Source organism: Petaurus breviceps, unplaced genomic scaffold, assembly GCF_028583685.1.
Source record: "Petaurus breviceps papuanus isolate PSGF00001 unplaced genomic scaffold, PetGlider_PUasm1.0 89693, whole genome shotgun sequence".
In the NCBI taxonomy this organism is placed as follows: domain Eukaryota; kingdom Metazoa; phylum Chordata; class Mammalia; order Diprotodontia; family Petauridae; genus Petaurus; species Petaurus breviceps.
In genome coordinates this window covers 264,229-278,892 of record NW_027187101.1, presented here as the reverse complement: position 1 = coordinate 278,892, position 14,664 = coordinate 264,229, and the positions used below count along the sequence as shown (strand labels likewise).

General features: G+C 55.7%; 1 protein-coding gene across 1 annotated transcript in view; it reads right to left on the bottom strand.

The window, feature by feature from the left end:
• The window catches only part of LOC138176484 (mucin-5AC-like), a gene marked incomplete at its 3' end in the record, with an annotated part of 26,897 nt that overhangs the window by 1,299 nt on the left and 10,934 nt on the right, over nucleotides 1-14,664 (bottom strand). The window contains exons 8-29 of the mRNA XM_069107271.1: nucleotides 13,804-13,921; nucleotides 13,152-13,290; nucleotides 12,092-12,202; nucleotides 11,571-11,640; nucleotides 11,317-11,454; nucleotides 11,057-11,221; nucleotides 9,452-9,546; nucleotides 8,791-8,917; nucleotides 8,165-8,420; nucleotides 8,015-8,067; nucleotides 7,584-7,684; nucleotides 6,563-6,714; nucleotides 5,969-6,107; nucleotides 5,329-5,442; nucleotides 4,909-5,091; nucleotides 3,566-3,805; nucleotides 3,114-3,270; nucleotides 2,679-2,807; nucleotides 1,610-1,754; nucleotides 948-991; nucleotides 657-848; nucleotides 184-206 (exon numbers count right to left, since the gene is read on the bottom strand). Coding sequence (XP_068963372.1) covers nucleotides 184-206; nucleotides 657-848; nucleotides 948-991; nucleotides 1,610-1,754; nucleotides 2,679-2,807; nucleotides 3,114-3,270; nucleotides 3,566-3,805; nucleotides 4,909-5,091; nucleotides 5,329-5,442; nucleotides 5,969-6,107; nucleotides 6,563-6,714; nucleotides 7,584-7,684; nucleotides 8,015-8,067; nucleotides 8,165-8,420; nucleotides 8,791-8,917; nucleotides 9,452-9,546; nucleotides 11,057-11,221; nucleotides 11,317-11,454; nucleotides 11,571-11,640; nucleotides 12,092-12,202; nucleotides 13,152-13,290; nucleotides 13,804-13,921 — 2,891 coding nt within the window. The remainder of the gene's footprint in view (nucleotides 1-183; nucleotides 207-656; nucleotides 849-947; nucleotides 992-1,609; nucleotides 1,755-2,678; nucleotides 2,808-3,113; nucleotides 3,271-3,565; nucleotides 3,806-4,908; nucleotides 5,092-5,328; nucleotides 5,443-5,968; nucleotides 6,108-6,562; nucleotides 6,715-7,583; nucleotides 7,685-8,014; nucleotides 8,068-8,164; nucleotides 8,421-8,790; nucleotides 8,918-9,451; nucleotides 9,547-11,056; nucleotides 11,222-11,316; nucleotides 11,455-11,570; nucleotides 11,641-12,091; nucleotides 12,203-13,151; nucleotides 13,291-13,803; nucleotides 13,922-14,664) is intronic.

Here is a 14,664-nt window from a genome sequence, read left to right as displayed (position 1 = left end):
AAAGAAGCCGTAAAAGGTTCCTCAGTGAAGCCAGTTCCAGTGGGGACAGTTGTTGTAGCTTTGTGCCCTCCAGATGTAGAATGATGGCCTGGGATTTTAGAAGAAAGTGGAGGTTTGAATAATGATGCTTCTACTCCCCCCTCCCCCAGTGAATGTGGCCTTAGCTTTGCAGAGGAAAGAAACATGTTTGCTGTGAGGCTGCAATTCTAAGGAAGCCTCAGCACTTGGTACATCCCATCTCCAGCCAGGGCATCGCCTTGGATGTTTAGTCCCAAGGTTGTACATTGGTATCTTCATGTTAGTAAAGAAAGCAAAGAGAACTTGTCCATGTGGGAAGAGGAAAGCATGCTGCTAAAAGTGCCCTGAGCCAGTGAGTCAGGTGCTGCCCAATCCAGATCCTTCTAGAATACTGCACCTAGCAAATGCAGCCAAGCATTTTCCCCAGAGCCTTGACCCAGAGGATGTTCGGGCCCATTGCCCCAGTGGAGCCTTCCCTGCCCTGAGCTTGCTTTTTGTCTGCTTCTGTGGAAGCAGAAAGGAAGCTCCTTGGGTACAGATATGACCTCCTTTCTGTCTCTGTATTCAGTGTATGGCACGGCAGCATCCATGTTAACAATTGCCAATAGGCAAACTGCAAGCTTAGGCTGTGGCCTTACCCTGTGGAGTGGTGTAAGAGAAGGAGAAGGTGGTGGAGGGAGCTGATGTGGTGAGGTCACATTCATACACCTTGCCCTCGACAGTGCCATTGGCACCGCAGCTGGCCATGATGCAGGCCCCAGTGCCATCTGTGGTGTGGTAAATGATATCCCCAGGGCGAAAAGACTTTCCTTCGTAAGAGCAGATACATGCTGGCAACCAGAAGAGAGAAGGACCTCATCAAACATGTGATGTGACCGCCAGCCAGCCCCAACCCAGGGGATGCCCACAAAAACTAGCCGCTCTCTTACCCTTTGAGTCATAAGTGCACTTGATGCCCGCCTCGGTGCATGAGCTGAGAAAAGAGAGAGAGAGATTGGAAAGGGAGCCAGAGATGGCAGTCCGCTGCTCTCCTGAAGGTCTCTCAAGGCAGGCAGCCACCATCTCCAGTCTCATTTGGGTCATCCATCACCACCTCTGATCTCCATGTGTGTCGATTTTGTATTAAAGGATAGCTTTCCTTTCCTCTGGCCCCTGCCCACACCCCACACACAGTCAGGAATCATCACCTCAGGACAGGGCTCAGGCTTGCCAAGGACAGGCAAAGACAGGAATGCCAGAGAAACAAAGGGTTGATCTCTGTAGCAACGATTACCTGACATCTCTGCTGCAGTCTTCATGAGGCCTCTTTAGGGATGGACTCCCCATTCCACTGATGAACAAGGCTCCCCCTTGTTCTCTTTTCCATGAATTTTAGGGGGGAAAGGTTCCAAACGACTGGCCCTACCCTCATGAGGGACACATTTGCTTCTGTCCATGGGCTTTGGCTGGCAGTTATTAAGATCCCATGGAACAAGACGGGGTGGAGGATGGGCAGGTGTTGGACTTGCAGGCTCCCAGACAATCCCAATCACAGCAGAACTGGAGGGTGCAAATGTCACTTACTCCCCACCCTGAGGACATGGGCTCTTACCATGAGTGGCAGTTCTTGTCCGAGGGTACTGGGGAGCCTGGTGGGTAGTACCTTCCTTTGATGTAGCAGGGAGCACAGCTCTGGACACACTCCATCTTCTCTTCATCAAATATAGGGGTCTTTGGAGGGCATTTAGGGTAGCAGCCTGCAGGGCCAACGAGAGGACTTGCTCTCAGATTTTGTTGGACTGAATGGCTATTCTCCAGCCTCGCTTCTGACCAAAGTTCATGGCCAGATGACTATATCTTCCTGGTGATTCTGGCAGCTTTGAGCAATAGGATTTGGCAGGTGAATCCTGCCCAGGCTGTCTGGAGCTTGGGTGGCTATGGGACTTGGGCAGGGGAGGGGGGGGAGACAGGACCTGTGTGTGTCAGGAGGCTGCTGGGAGAAGCGGGTGCCTAAGAGTCCCCAGACTTGGGAGGGGCTAGAGTGCTCCCAGGGCCCCCCATGCTCTGGGAGACAGATCACACCTGGAAGGAGGATGAGTGAATGCAGTGAGTCTGCTCTGGGGACTCCTTCTGGCTAGGATTTCAGTGAGTAGGACATGGGTGAGTCTGTGTGCGAGGGGACATGGGGAGCCCAGGAGCACCCTGGCTGCCAGTGGCCTCCTAGGTGGCACACATACAGTGGGTGAGGGAAAGGTGATAGCCAAACTGTCAGGGACAGCAGAGTTAGTCTTGCTTCATATATCTTAGTAATGGGATCCTGAGCTCCTCCTAGCTTCTTAGGGAAGGGACTGCTTGAAGTGGAGGCAAGGGAGGCAAGGTAAGGGGCCCTGGAAGGTATTAGACCAGGGAGACTTTGGGAGCTCCCTTTTTTCCTTCCCCATTATCTTCTCCCTCCCCCCCCCTTTGCCTTCCTGCACATTCTCCTCTTCCTCCTGCCCCCTCCTCCCTCTTCCCCACCCTCCTCTCCCTCCTCCAAAAAGTGACCTCAGAAAAAGCACTTGGCTTTTGTGCTTTGGGGGTAGCAAGGCTACAGGCAGAGAGTGTTTTTAGGAGTATGGCAAAGCACCCGGGCTATTGGGAATCCTTTGAGCTCCCTGGGGTGCGGGGTTCCATTGCTTTACCTTCCAGTCCCCAGATGTTATGGGCACACTTGCCACTTGGGTTGTGACAGGTCTTCATGCAGGGGGCACCACATGGCTGGTAGTGCCACTCACAGGAGCCGTTGGGGTTGTAGTAGTCACAGAACAGAGCTGAAAGGGAGAGCCCAGGTATGTGCTGAGGTAGTGGTGAGGGCAGCTGGGCATTGACCCTCCTCCTCCACCCACCTGACCTCAGGGGTGATTCTTGAGCAGACCTCAAAGGTGACAAAGACAGCACAACAACAAAGCAGAGCTGGACTGATAAGGCACTGGGTGGTTCTTTCTCCCAGATCCCGCCATGCCCCCATGGTGTAGCCCAATCCTGACAGGGCCCTAGTTGCAAATCCCCAGCCCTTGGCATCTCCCTTTTTGCTGTGGCCAAGCCGGCCTGGGTCCTCTGGGGGCTCGGGGACTCACGGCAGATATTGGGCGTCCTCCAGGAGATACAGACATTGATCTCATTGCAGGCTTGGGCATAGGCAGCCACAGCCGTGCAGAAGCACTCACAGTCTCCCCCAGTATCACAGGCACATGCATCAGACACACAAGCCTCATAGTATTTGGTGGGTTCAACCTATGGAGAGGAAAGTTGGCATTGGGGCTTCTTGCTGCCCAGCAGGACACGGGCGACCCCCAAAGTCGGTCAGGACTTCATCTCCTGCCTTCTATTTACAATAGGAAGATTATAGGGATGGGGTAGGGAGTGACCCAAAACTGAATGAGGTTCTTTGCTGGAAAGGCCACATCCTCCCCAAGAAGAGACTGAGGCTACCACATGTGCTCAAATGCCAGGGAGGCTCAGGAGACACAGGTGGGGTGCCCCATGCCTTGGGACAGAAATGTTCCCAGCCCCCAGGGCTCCACCTTACATGACGATGGCAGGGGGCAAAGACGGCGCTGTTGATAATGCTGCATTGTTTCTGGGCCCAGGCCTTGCGGTAAGGGTTGGCGGTGCAGGGGTCCCTGGTGGGCACGGCGTCTGGGCAGGAGGGGGAGATCTTCCAGCTGTTGCCAAACTCCTGCACATCGCCCACCACCGAGAGGCTCCTGGTGGTGAAGTCGTTGAGGCTGTTGCCATCATAGTTCCCACAGAGACCACAGACCTTGCCCTGCCCAGAGGGAAGGATGAGGTCAGCAAGAGGGAAGAACGTGACCCCAACCTGCCTGGACACCAATGCTAATCCTGCTGCGTGATCCCCATCCTTCTGGAGAAGAGTGCCGCCTCATTCTCTACCTATCCCCTGCGATGAGCCTGACCCCACTGGTCCCGGCCAACCTCTCTCCCTTGACCTGGAAGACCTGTCCTCTCCCATCAAAATCCTATGTGTCTTCAGAGGCCTCAGGTGGTGTGGCCCTAGGGAGAGACTCCTGGCCCCTCACCACTCACTGATGAGCAATGAAGATCCTCCTGTCTACATCAGGGGCCATTGGGAGGAAGGTGCTTTGTAACTGTGAATCCTAGCTGACCTGGGCTCCTGCGGCCAGCATCACGGTCCTCTGCGATGACTGGGGAGACTCCCTTCCTCATCTCTATCTGCACCCCGTGCCTGGGATTACAGGCATTTCAGTGCCCAAGCCCTGGACTTAGACTCCGGTTGACAAACATAGAGGCGTGCACCCACACACATGCGTCTAATGCACATGCACTTGTATGCACACCCACGAATGCACAATGCAGCACACACACCCATTCATGCACACATGTGCACCCACACACATGCATCTAATGCACATGCACTTGTGTGTACACCCACGCATGCACAATGCAGCACACGCACACACATGTGCACACACAGGCAAGTACAGTGCCCTGCACACATGCGTCTAACGCACATGCACACTTACAAATGCACAATGCAGCACACACCCATGCATGCACACACGTGCACCCACGCACATGCATCTAATGCACATGCACCTGTATGCACACCCACACATGCACAATGCAGCACACGCGCACACATGTGCACACACAGGCGAGTACAGTGCCCTGCACACATGCAGCTAATGCACATGCACTTGCATGCACACTTACACATGCACCATGCAGCACACCCATGCATTCACACATGTGCACCCACACACATGCATCTAATGCGCATGCACTTGCATGCACACTTACACATGCACAATGCAGCACACACGCACACACCAGAGGTGTTTGGCCCTGTCCAGGGCAGCCCGCATCCACGAGGTCAGGGGCTGCAAGTACCTTGAAGTCCGGGCTGAGCTGGATGAAGATGCTGGTCTTCTTGTCCCACAGCAGCACTAGCCCACTGTTAGTGTCCACGATCAGGTAGATGCCCATTTGGCGGATGCTGTAAGGCGGTTCCCCCTTGGCCCCTTTCTTCTCCATCACTTCCACCTTCCCTTCGCTGAGTTTCAGCTCGTAGCTCTGGATTAAAAAGGCCAGAGGCTGCTCAGTGCCTGCACTCACATCCACAGCGACATCAGGAACAGACTTGACAGTGGTCGCATTCAGGGACAGGACCAGTCCCCCCCAGTGCACCTCCCAGTGGGTCCTATGCCCTCTTCTCCTTCTTGCTTTGCTATCCAAGGCTAGCCCCAGCCCCCGCCCAAGACTCTCCTTGGGCAGCTTTGTTTTCAAGTTCTTCCCCAGATAGAGACCCACCCCCAAGAAGATCTTGATGGCCTTGGAGCAGGTGGTTCCTGTGGTCCCACAGGGAATGTTCTCTGTGATGACTCGGAAAGTCCCCTTGGCACTGCTGTTCTTCCCACAGTGGTCCTGCCAAGGGAAGGGCTCTGTCAGTGAAGGGGACTCCAGGGGCGAGGCGCAGGGGGCACCCGAATTCTCCTGCCACATCTCCTGCCCTGATCCAGTGACTCCCTCAGCTTCTCCCTGGCTGGGAAGTGGCAGATGGAGTGACTGAGACTGCCCTTATAATCTACCCTGGAATCTCGGAGTTGCTCTGGGGGCTTCTGCTTCCAAAATCTCCAGCACACACGGTGGCCCCTGCCCCTCCACCTTCTGGAGCCAACGTGGGGACAGGCCTCTGAAGAGGGCCAGGTTGGCTGTTGGACAATCCTTGCCCTGCCTGCCCAGCCCAGGTCAGGACCTCAGGCAACTCCCAACCCCCAACCCCATTAATTGGAGATTCTCTCTTCCACTCAGCCCTTGGGGTCAACTGAACAAGTAGGGAAATATTGGAGTGAATCTCCAGAGGGAGGGGGTCTAGGAATGTCCTTAGAGAAAGTGGAAGGTAGGCAGGGAAGGAGGGAGGGAGGCATGACCCACAAGTCAGCCCTCTCACCTGGGCCAGTGTGTACTCGCAGGCCCCACTGAAGCTGTAGCGCTGGCCATCAAAGGTGATGTAGTGACCGTCACCATACACAGCACATGAGGCCAAGCAGGGCTCATTAGTACACTGCCACATTCGATTCTTGCAGGTGCTGAGGGGAGAAGGGAAGAAAGGGGTCAGAGATGTCTTTCAGGCCCATGTGGGCCAGGTTGCCTAACAGTGGGAACAGGGGGCAGGAGGAGGGAGACCAGAGCAGAGCCTCCTTCCTCCTGGGCTACATGCTGCCAGGAATGGCTTCCTTCTTAGGGAGATGGATTAGTCATCAGAGAACTGGCCTTGGAGTCAGGGGAGGCCCAGTTCAAACCCACACCCTTCATGCCTCTTCTAGTGGTCAGCAGGAAAGCTCTTTGGGGCAGACAAAGCACCAGAGAGTCCTGGGAGGTGTGAGTTTGGAAATCTAGCTGTATCTCTCTTTCAAGGAAGAACTCCCTAGCCCTTGACTGGGGCTCCCTGCTGAGAAAGCCTTCCTGAACTACTTCATTGAAGAAAGCTGACTCGCTGTGTGGAGGGTGAGGGCAAGGCCCTCTGGCAGCTGAGGGCACCTACCAGGTGTTGCACTCCATCTGAATGGTCTCTCCAGCCTGGTAGCTGGCCTCATTGTGGATGCATGGGCATTTATCCTTGTGGATGCAGCCTCCTTCTCCATCAGACACCAGGCCATCTGGACACATGCAACCAGAGACACACTGGCTGCCGTACTGTTGTGGGCAAGAGAAGACCTGTGTCAAAAACCTGACAGGGACAGGGAGACAGGCAAACAGGCAGGCAGACTGACAGACAGACAGACTGATAGGCAGGCAGACTGATAGGCAGGCAGGCAGACAGGCAGACTGACAGACAAGCAGGCAGACAGACTGACAGGCAGGCAGACTGAAAGACAGACTGACAGGCAGACTGATAGGCAGGCAGACAGACAGACTGACAGGCAGGTAGGCAGCCTGACCAATCTCCTGTTGGACCATTAGCCCTTTGAGAAAATACACTGCTTGGACAGACAGCCGTGGGCAGTGTAAGCTAGAGACAGAACAATGCGGGGCTGAAAAGACTTCAATGAAGTCTCCCAGGGAGTTGGCAGCCGAGGCTCAGGCAGCCTTGAGGCCAAAAGAAGGAAACAGGAGCTCATTTCCCAGAGGCTCAGGCCTCTGTCCTGCTCCAAGGCTTTCCGGATGGCCCGGATGGCACAAGGAAGGAAGCAGCCAGCAGCAGAGATGAGTGGAGTGGCCTGCCCCCCTCCTTCATGGCACTGCACGAGGCCATGCACCGGGACTGTCCGGAACAGGCAAGGACTGAGAATGTGGGTGGGCTGGCCCCAAGACCAGGCAGGTTCTGTGGTGTGTGTGCATGTGTGTAATAGTAAATGAAGTGTTCATAAAAATGTGCACACACTTGTGCCTATGCGCAGGGGCGTGAAACCTTCCTGACACCCTGACCCTACCCCTCACTCCCGTCTATGCATGCACGGTGTGGGCATGGTAGGGTGGGCGGTGCAGGGCCGAGTCCTGGGATAAGCATGGGGGGCTGGGTGCTCCCTGGGGGAAGGGGAGCCGAAGCTTCATGGGACACTCACACAGGCCATGTCTAGGGTGTGGCAGCTTTTCTGACACTCGGCCCCGGTCTGTCCAGCAGAGGCCTTGCTGCAGTTAAAGTAGACCATGGGAGCAGCGCAGGCTGGAAGAGAAGGGGGGCTGTGAGCGGGTGTGGAAGCCTGGTGGGTGGGGGCGGGGCTGGGGCCAGGCTGCCTAGAGGACCCCTGCTCTGTGCTCATGGCCTTCACACAGGCAGTCTGAGGCGCAGGAATGGGGCAGATGCACAGAGATTGCCAGACTGCAGGGGGAAAGCGGTTACTTGTGGAGCTGAGGACATGGCCCTCGGGGGCCTCCGGGGCCTCTGATCTGGGGGTGCTCGCTCTTCTGGGCCGGCAGCCTGGCCACTTGATCAGAGGGCCAAAGCAGGGCCCTCAGGGGGCAGACCATAGAACCGAGCAGTACTAGGGCTTACCTGGCTTCGGGACCTGGCCTCCGATGCAGTTCAGGCTGCCCTGGGTACAAGTGCTGGAAAGGAAGAAGCGGACTAAGCCTCGTCGGGGGCCTCCCCTCTCTTCCCGAGGCAGGGCTGGGGAAGGGGCAGGGGCAGGGGCAGGCTCCTTACCACATGGCCCCATTGTCATGGACAGACTCTCCGTTGGGAACAGCAGACCCCTGGTAGTAGCACGGGCAGCTGGCCGCGGGCACGCATTTGCCGGTGTCGTCCATGAATGTGCCTTCCTGGCAGGTACAGCCATCCACGGGGCCGAACTTGATACTGCAGGTGACATCGGGCTCGCTGAGAGAGCGGCAGGTGGGCTGGCAGGTGGTGATGTTGTAGCGGTATGTCAGGGACTTGGGGCATGAGGTCATGGGCTTGGCTGAAGACAAGGAAGCATTGGAGGCAGTCAGAATGTGGGCAGCGTGCTGGTCCTCCCAAAGCTCTGGAAACGTGGGGACCGCCTCGGGCAAACCACCGCCCCTCCCCTCCGGTCCTCTGACCTCCCTGACCATTTCCTCATGCGGGGGCAGCTGGTGGCACAGTGGAGAGAGCACTTGGCCCGAGTCAGGAGGACCTGGATCCAAATCCAGCCTCAGACACATACTAGCTGTGTTACCTTGGACAAGTCACTTCACTTTTGCCTCAGCTGTCAAATGGGAATAATAACAGTAGCCCCATCGCAGGATCCTCCCCCTACCCTCCATTGTTCCCTCTCTGTGTTGCCTAGGTTCAAGCCCCTGTGCACTTACTGCAGACCCCCGCCCGCCAGCCGCTCAGCAGCACTCCCTGGGCTGTGCAGGCTTGTACGTAGGAGGACAGAGCCGCACACAGACAGTCCTCACTCTTCTCACAGTTGCACGTGTCAAACATGCAGTTCTGGGGAGCAGAAAAGACCCTCAGTGGGCCCCCATGCTGCCCTCAGGGACCCCAGGAAGCCCTCAGGCCCACGGGCCTCCAACAGGCCCAGGAGACACCTCCAGGATTCCAGGCCAAAGACAACCATTCGGAGCCTTGATGGGGAAGGAAAGGGACTCACGTGGCTCTGCACAGCTAAGAGGTGTTTTCTTAGACCCTTGGGTTTTTTATTATCAGCCCTGGGAGGCCATGAGGGCTCCAATTGGACAGTTTTAGGACCTTGGACAGGTCCCTCTACCTTCGATGCTGTGTTCCTCACATGTCCAGATGTAATAATTGGAGGACAGAAGGGCCCAGAGCCCCTGCCTCACCAGGCTGGTGTGAGCAAGGAAAGACTTAGGGAAAGTTGAGAAGCTCTGCAAGTGGGGGGTGCAGGAGGGGTGCTGGCTCTTCTCCTCAAGCCTGTCCCTCTCTCCCTGCCCTCCTCCCTTTCCTCTGAAGCCTGTGAGAGCCTCAGCCACGGACTTTGCCCAAAGAGGACTGGCAGGTAGTTACCGAATGGTAAAGGGCAGGGCTGACCACTGCATGGCATTTGGCAAAGAGTCCCTTCGGGTTGGTAAGCAGGCCACACCAGTGCTGTGCGTACTTCTCTGCAGACAAAAAGGACGGGGGACGTTTTGTTGGAAGCTGAGATCACAGCTCCTGCAAGCCTCCCAAGGGTCTGTGTCCATGCATGTCCCAGGATCCATCCCAGAGGCCTCTCATGCAGCCTGTACCTGCCGGAGAATCCCTGCACATTGGCCCCAATGCAGGCTCCCATGAGACGCCCTCCCATGAGAAGCTCCTTCCATGCTGGGGTAGCTCTCCCACTTGGACACTCATTCTCACTCCATCTTACAACTTCCCCTGATTCCCCCTGGGGTGGCTCCTGGTGGTATGCCCCTCTGGGGCTAGGCTAATACTCGCCCCCACCCAAACAGCCTTTCACACACACTCAGACAGAGCTCACATATGCCCTGGCCTTTCTCTTCCACAGCCTAACTGACCCCAGTTCTTTAAGTGATTCTGACACTCCACGAACTTGAGGCCCCTCCCCAGCATGGTCACCCTGCAGACATTGTCCGGCTTATTGGTGTGCTTTCTAAACCATGGCCCTCAGAACCGGACACAGACACCCAGCTGAAGGGGTGATGCGACCAGGCATGAATCCAGAGACAAGGAAAGATTCCTTGAAATTCACAAACTTGGTACCAGAAGCGTCGAACCCCGCGGGTGGGTCTAAAAACGTTCCCAGCAGGGTCTGGCCCAGGCAGAGAGGAGAGAGCCTGCTGCCTCTCCATTCCAATGCCCCTGAGCACAGTCCAGGAGGGCAGCATCATGCTGCCATGGGGGGCACACATCAAGTTTTGGGGCCACTGTTTCCCACCTTTTTCAGATAAGCTGCTGCCTAGTCACTCATTCCTAGGCCCATATTTGTGAGATAAAATTTTTTAGCCAAGGGTAAGACATCACATTTTTCCCTATTCAATTTTTTTTAATTTTTAAAGAAATCTTTCTTCCCAGTTCCTGGATTCTTCCCTGACCTATCGCTCTTAAGTTTCTGTACATATGCTAAGTCCTGGGAAGATCTGACGTGCACATCACATGCCCAACGTACGGGACCCCAGTCTTACTAGATGGGGGGGGGCACAAGAGGAGAAGGCTCTGGGCTGCTCTCTCTTCCCACTTACCCACTGACTCATTGTGTAACCCCACCCAATTCCCTTCCTTCTTTGGGCCCCCTTGGCATCCTGCTCTCTCAAACAGGTGGCCAGGAGGAGGAGGTTGGACCCTGACATCTATGAGGGTCCTGCTTGCCCTAAAAGTTTGTGGTTCAGTGAACCAACCATCCCCCCAGGCCTTGCTGTGGGGCCATGGACAGCCTAGTGCAGGGTCAGGAGCTGATGCTGGTGCCAAGAAGACCTGGGTTCAAGCCCTGCCTCTGACCCACACTAACTGTATCATCCTGGGCAAGCCTTCAGTGCTTTTAATTTCACTGAGAAGGAGCCCACCTGCATTAACAGGGGAAGCTCCCAGTACCAATGAGAAGCTGGTCCCTTTTCCCAACCCCCAGCTGCTCCCCAGGGTGAGGTCTCCTCAACCCCTGCACAACCCTCTGACCATTCTCCACACTGAGCGTGCATGGGTCCTCAAAGTGATTCTTGATGTTTGGACAGTCGGCTTGTGTCTTGTAGGTGTTGACAAAGGCAGCAGCCGTGCCTTCTACCACCCCACTCATGGTCTTAAAATCATCAGCCTGGATGCTGTTGAAATTCCCACAGAGACCTAGAGGAAGCAAGAGCCCAGTGAAGAGAAGGTCATCCATCTTCCAGGACCGTCAGGAAGGCTTGGGCGGGGTGGGGGGGCGGTCCTCCACCTACCGCAGGTCAGCCCCTGCAGGGACCGCTCCAATCTTACAAAGACTTGCATGATGGGGGTGAGCTGTATGGTTAACTGGAGACCCAGGTTGGTCTGAGCAATGATGAAGGAGGAAGAAGGCCTGAAGAGGGTGGCATTTCCTGTGGACAGAGTGTGGTTAGTGAAGAACAAGGCAGCCCCACCCAACCACACCCTCCCAGGCCGTGACAGCCATGGCCTGGTCTCCTGATTGCTGAGGGAAGGAAGCTTCACTCACCTGCTGAGACTGGCAGCTGGACATAAATAGAGTTCACATACACCTTCCCAGTGGACTTGACCACGATCAACTGGGCAGGATAGAGAGCAGGAATACAGTAGTGAGGGATGGCTGTGGGGTCTGGCAGACTCATGGCCCTCTCTCTCCATGGGGTTCTGAATAGAGCCTCCCCAGGCCATCAGAACCTGCTCTCTCCAGGGGCCTGCCAGTCAGCCTCTCAGCACATTGGTTGGCAGGGGGAAGGAGCTAAATTAATGTTAAGGTGAGTGATTGATTTACTGATTAAACTGATGGGGAAGGAAGATTCAACATTGGGCCAGATACTGAAATGACTGGAGGCCATAAGAAGGAATGGTAGAGATATCCAGGTCCTGGTCCCTGCTCCATGAGAGCAGGCTTGGGGGCCTTGCTCCCCCAGAGTGGTGCACCTGTACCTCCCTCCTCATCTTGGGGTCCCCTCACTGCCCCTCCTTCCTCATCCTCACCCCTCATCTCCTCTCCTCAGCTTGGGGCACACTTACTGTCTGCCCACCACCAACACTGAGGGACACACTCTTGAGGCAGGTCTCACTGTCAGTCAGTCCACACTTTCGTAGCTCCGTCAGGACAGTGAAGGCCTTGTCATCACAGGGCTGCAGAGTGGAAAAGCCCCCAGAAAGTCCTGTGAAAACCCCTCTGTACACAGGCCCTGGGCAGCAAGGCTGAGCTGGACAGAATCACCTGACTGGCCTCTGATTCCCACTTTCTGACCCCAGCCAACCACAGAAGATGCCTCATGTCCCAAATTAGCACCCCCTTGTGAGATTTCTGAGAAGAAACCATCTCAGGTGCCTCTGATGCTTATGCCTTAGACCAGGCAGACTCCAACTCGTCTAGGGATGAAACTGCAGGAAAGAAGAGGGACTTCTTGGGAACAGCTGATGTGTGCTCCAGGTGGAGGTGGGGCTGGGGGTAGGGAGAGTTCCCCAGGTGTTGTGGGACAGACCCTTTGAGTTTGTCCCAGTTTGAGTGCAGGGGTAAAGCTCTAAGGAATTCACTTCTGCCCCAGACACTCTTCAGATAAGTCTCTATCTAGTGGTGTGCGCACCCCCATCTCAAGCTTGTGAGGTTGATTACTTGAATCCATGTCAGACTTTACATTTCCCCTTCATTAATTTCACCTTCCTAGATTCATCCCAGGCTGGCACTTGTCCAAATTTCTGGGGGCCCTGACTCAGTCATCCAACGTTCTAGCTTCTCCTCTGAGCTTAGTCGCCTTGACAATTTTGACAGGCCAGCCATCCTTCCTAATGTCACTTCCCCACAGAAGCCCAGGATATAAAACAGCCCTAGAGACCATGGTCTGAGCTCTTTGTTTTGTCAGTGAGGAAACTGAGTCCACGAAAGACAGAGAGATTCATCCACTGGGAAGAGCTCACCTTTCTGTGGCACCTTGAACTCCACACAGCAGTCTCCTCCCATGCCCCCAGGTAAGTGATAATTAGCTCCAGAGGCAGGGCTTCCCCCAAGTCCTCTAGCTGGTGCCAAGGGTGCTTCCCCTGCCCTGTTCCACCCCAGCTCCTGGCCCCTGGGGGCCTTTACCTTGACCAGGACATAGCTGCAGTCCCCGTGGACCGTGTACTGCTTCTCATCGAAGGTGGAGAAGTGGGAGCCGCCAGTCACAGAGCAGGTACCGGGACAGGGGAGGTCCTGGCAGCTCCACTGGCCTCCCAAACAGGTGCTGGAAGGACAAGAAAGACTTTGAGGAAGCCGAGGATGGGAGGTAGCATTGGCAGCTCCCCACAAGGGGCCATCTCCAGGGACTTTCTCTGTGGAGACATGCAGCCTTTGGGGAGTTCAGAGCAGGCAGCCACAGCCCTGAGGTCACACTGATCACAGCTGGGTGCCTCCCAGCTCCAAGGGTCCTTCGGGGGACTTGGGACAAGCCTGGCTGTCCTCATTTTGCAGATGGGGAAGCAGAGTGCTGGATTTAGACTCAGAGGGTCTGAGTTTGAACCTTACCTCTGGTGATTGCTAGGTGTGTGTCTATGACCCTTCTCTGTAAAATAACGGCACTGGACTAGAGGTGCCCTGAGGCCCTGACCTCTGATTTTAAGGAGATGCTGAGAGGTGGAGGGGACTTTCCCTTGGTCCCAAGGCTGGTCAGTGTCAGTGGTGGGATCTGAACCCAAGTCTCCAGACTCCCACTTGAGTGAACTTCACTCAAGGTCATGGGACACACTCACTCACTCACCAGTTGGCACAGTCAGTGGAGTAGAAGGCCCCAGGGGCATAGGATTGCCCGTTATGTGTGCAGAAGCACTGGTTCACTGGGACACAGCCTTGGCTGCTGATGTCATCAAAGACGGTCCCTAAAAGAAGCCCAGAGAGTGACCACTTGAGCCTTTGTGCCTCAGCCTCACTTGGGACAAAAGGGCCAACAGCAAGACAGGCCATGTGTCTCCTGAGGGCCACAGACACACCCAACCTGCCCCCATGGCCCCATCCTCTTCTCAAGGCCAAGCCCCACCCAGATCATGAACTTGGGGCTGGCAGGGGCCGGAGCTGGGGGCCTCTGCCCCTCAGGTGTCCTTTGTGACTCAATTCTATGGACTGCTGAGCCTTTGGGGAGCATTACCATTTGTAAGCACTCCATCAATGCTGCGTGTGTGTGAGTGAGTGTGTGTGTATGTGTGTGCGTGCGTGTGTGTGTGCTTGCGTGCATGCATGTGTGTGTGTGTGTGTGTGTCTCCTAAACAAAGCTGAAGTGAATCAAACATCAGGGGAAATTTCCCCACAAAGAGAGTTGTCCCAGCAGAGCAGGGGCTGCCTCAGGAGGTGCTGGGTGGGTGGCCACCTTGGACAGTTCTGAGCACAAGCTGCAGGAGGATTGTCAGGAGCATCGGAGAGGGGGTTCTTGGCCGGACACGGGCTAGACTCGAGATTCTTTCCGAAGAGACAAGGATGGCCCACTTCCCGGAGCCCAGGCCCCACCGGGCGCGTGGCTCCAGCAGAGCCCCGCCGTCCACGGTGCCGGACAAGGAGGTCCTCAGCACTGTGTGCCGGGTGCGGGGACTCACCCTGGGGACAGAAGCCTCAGCACTGTGTGTGATGG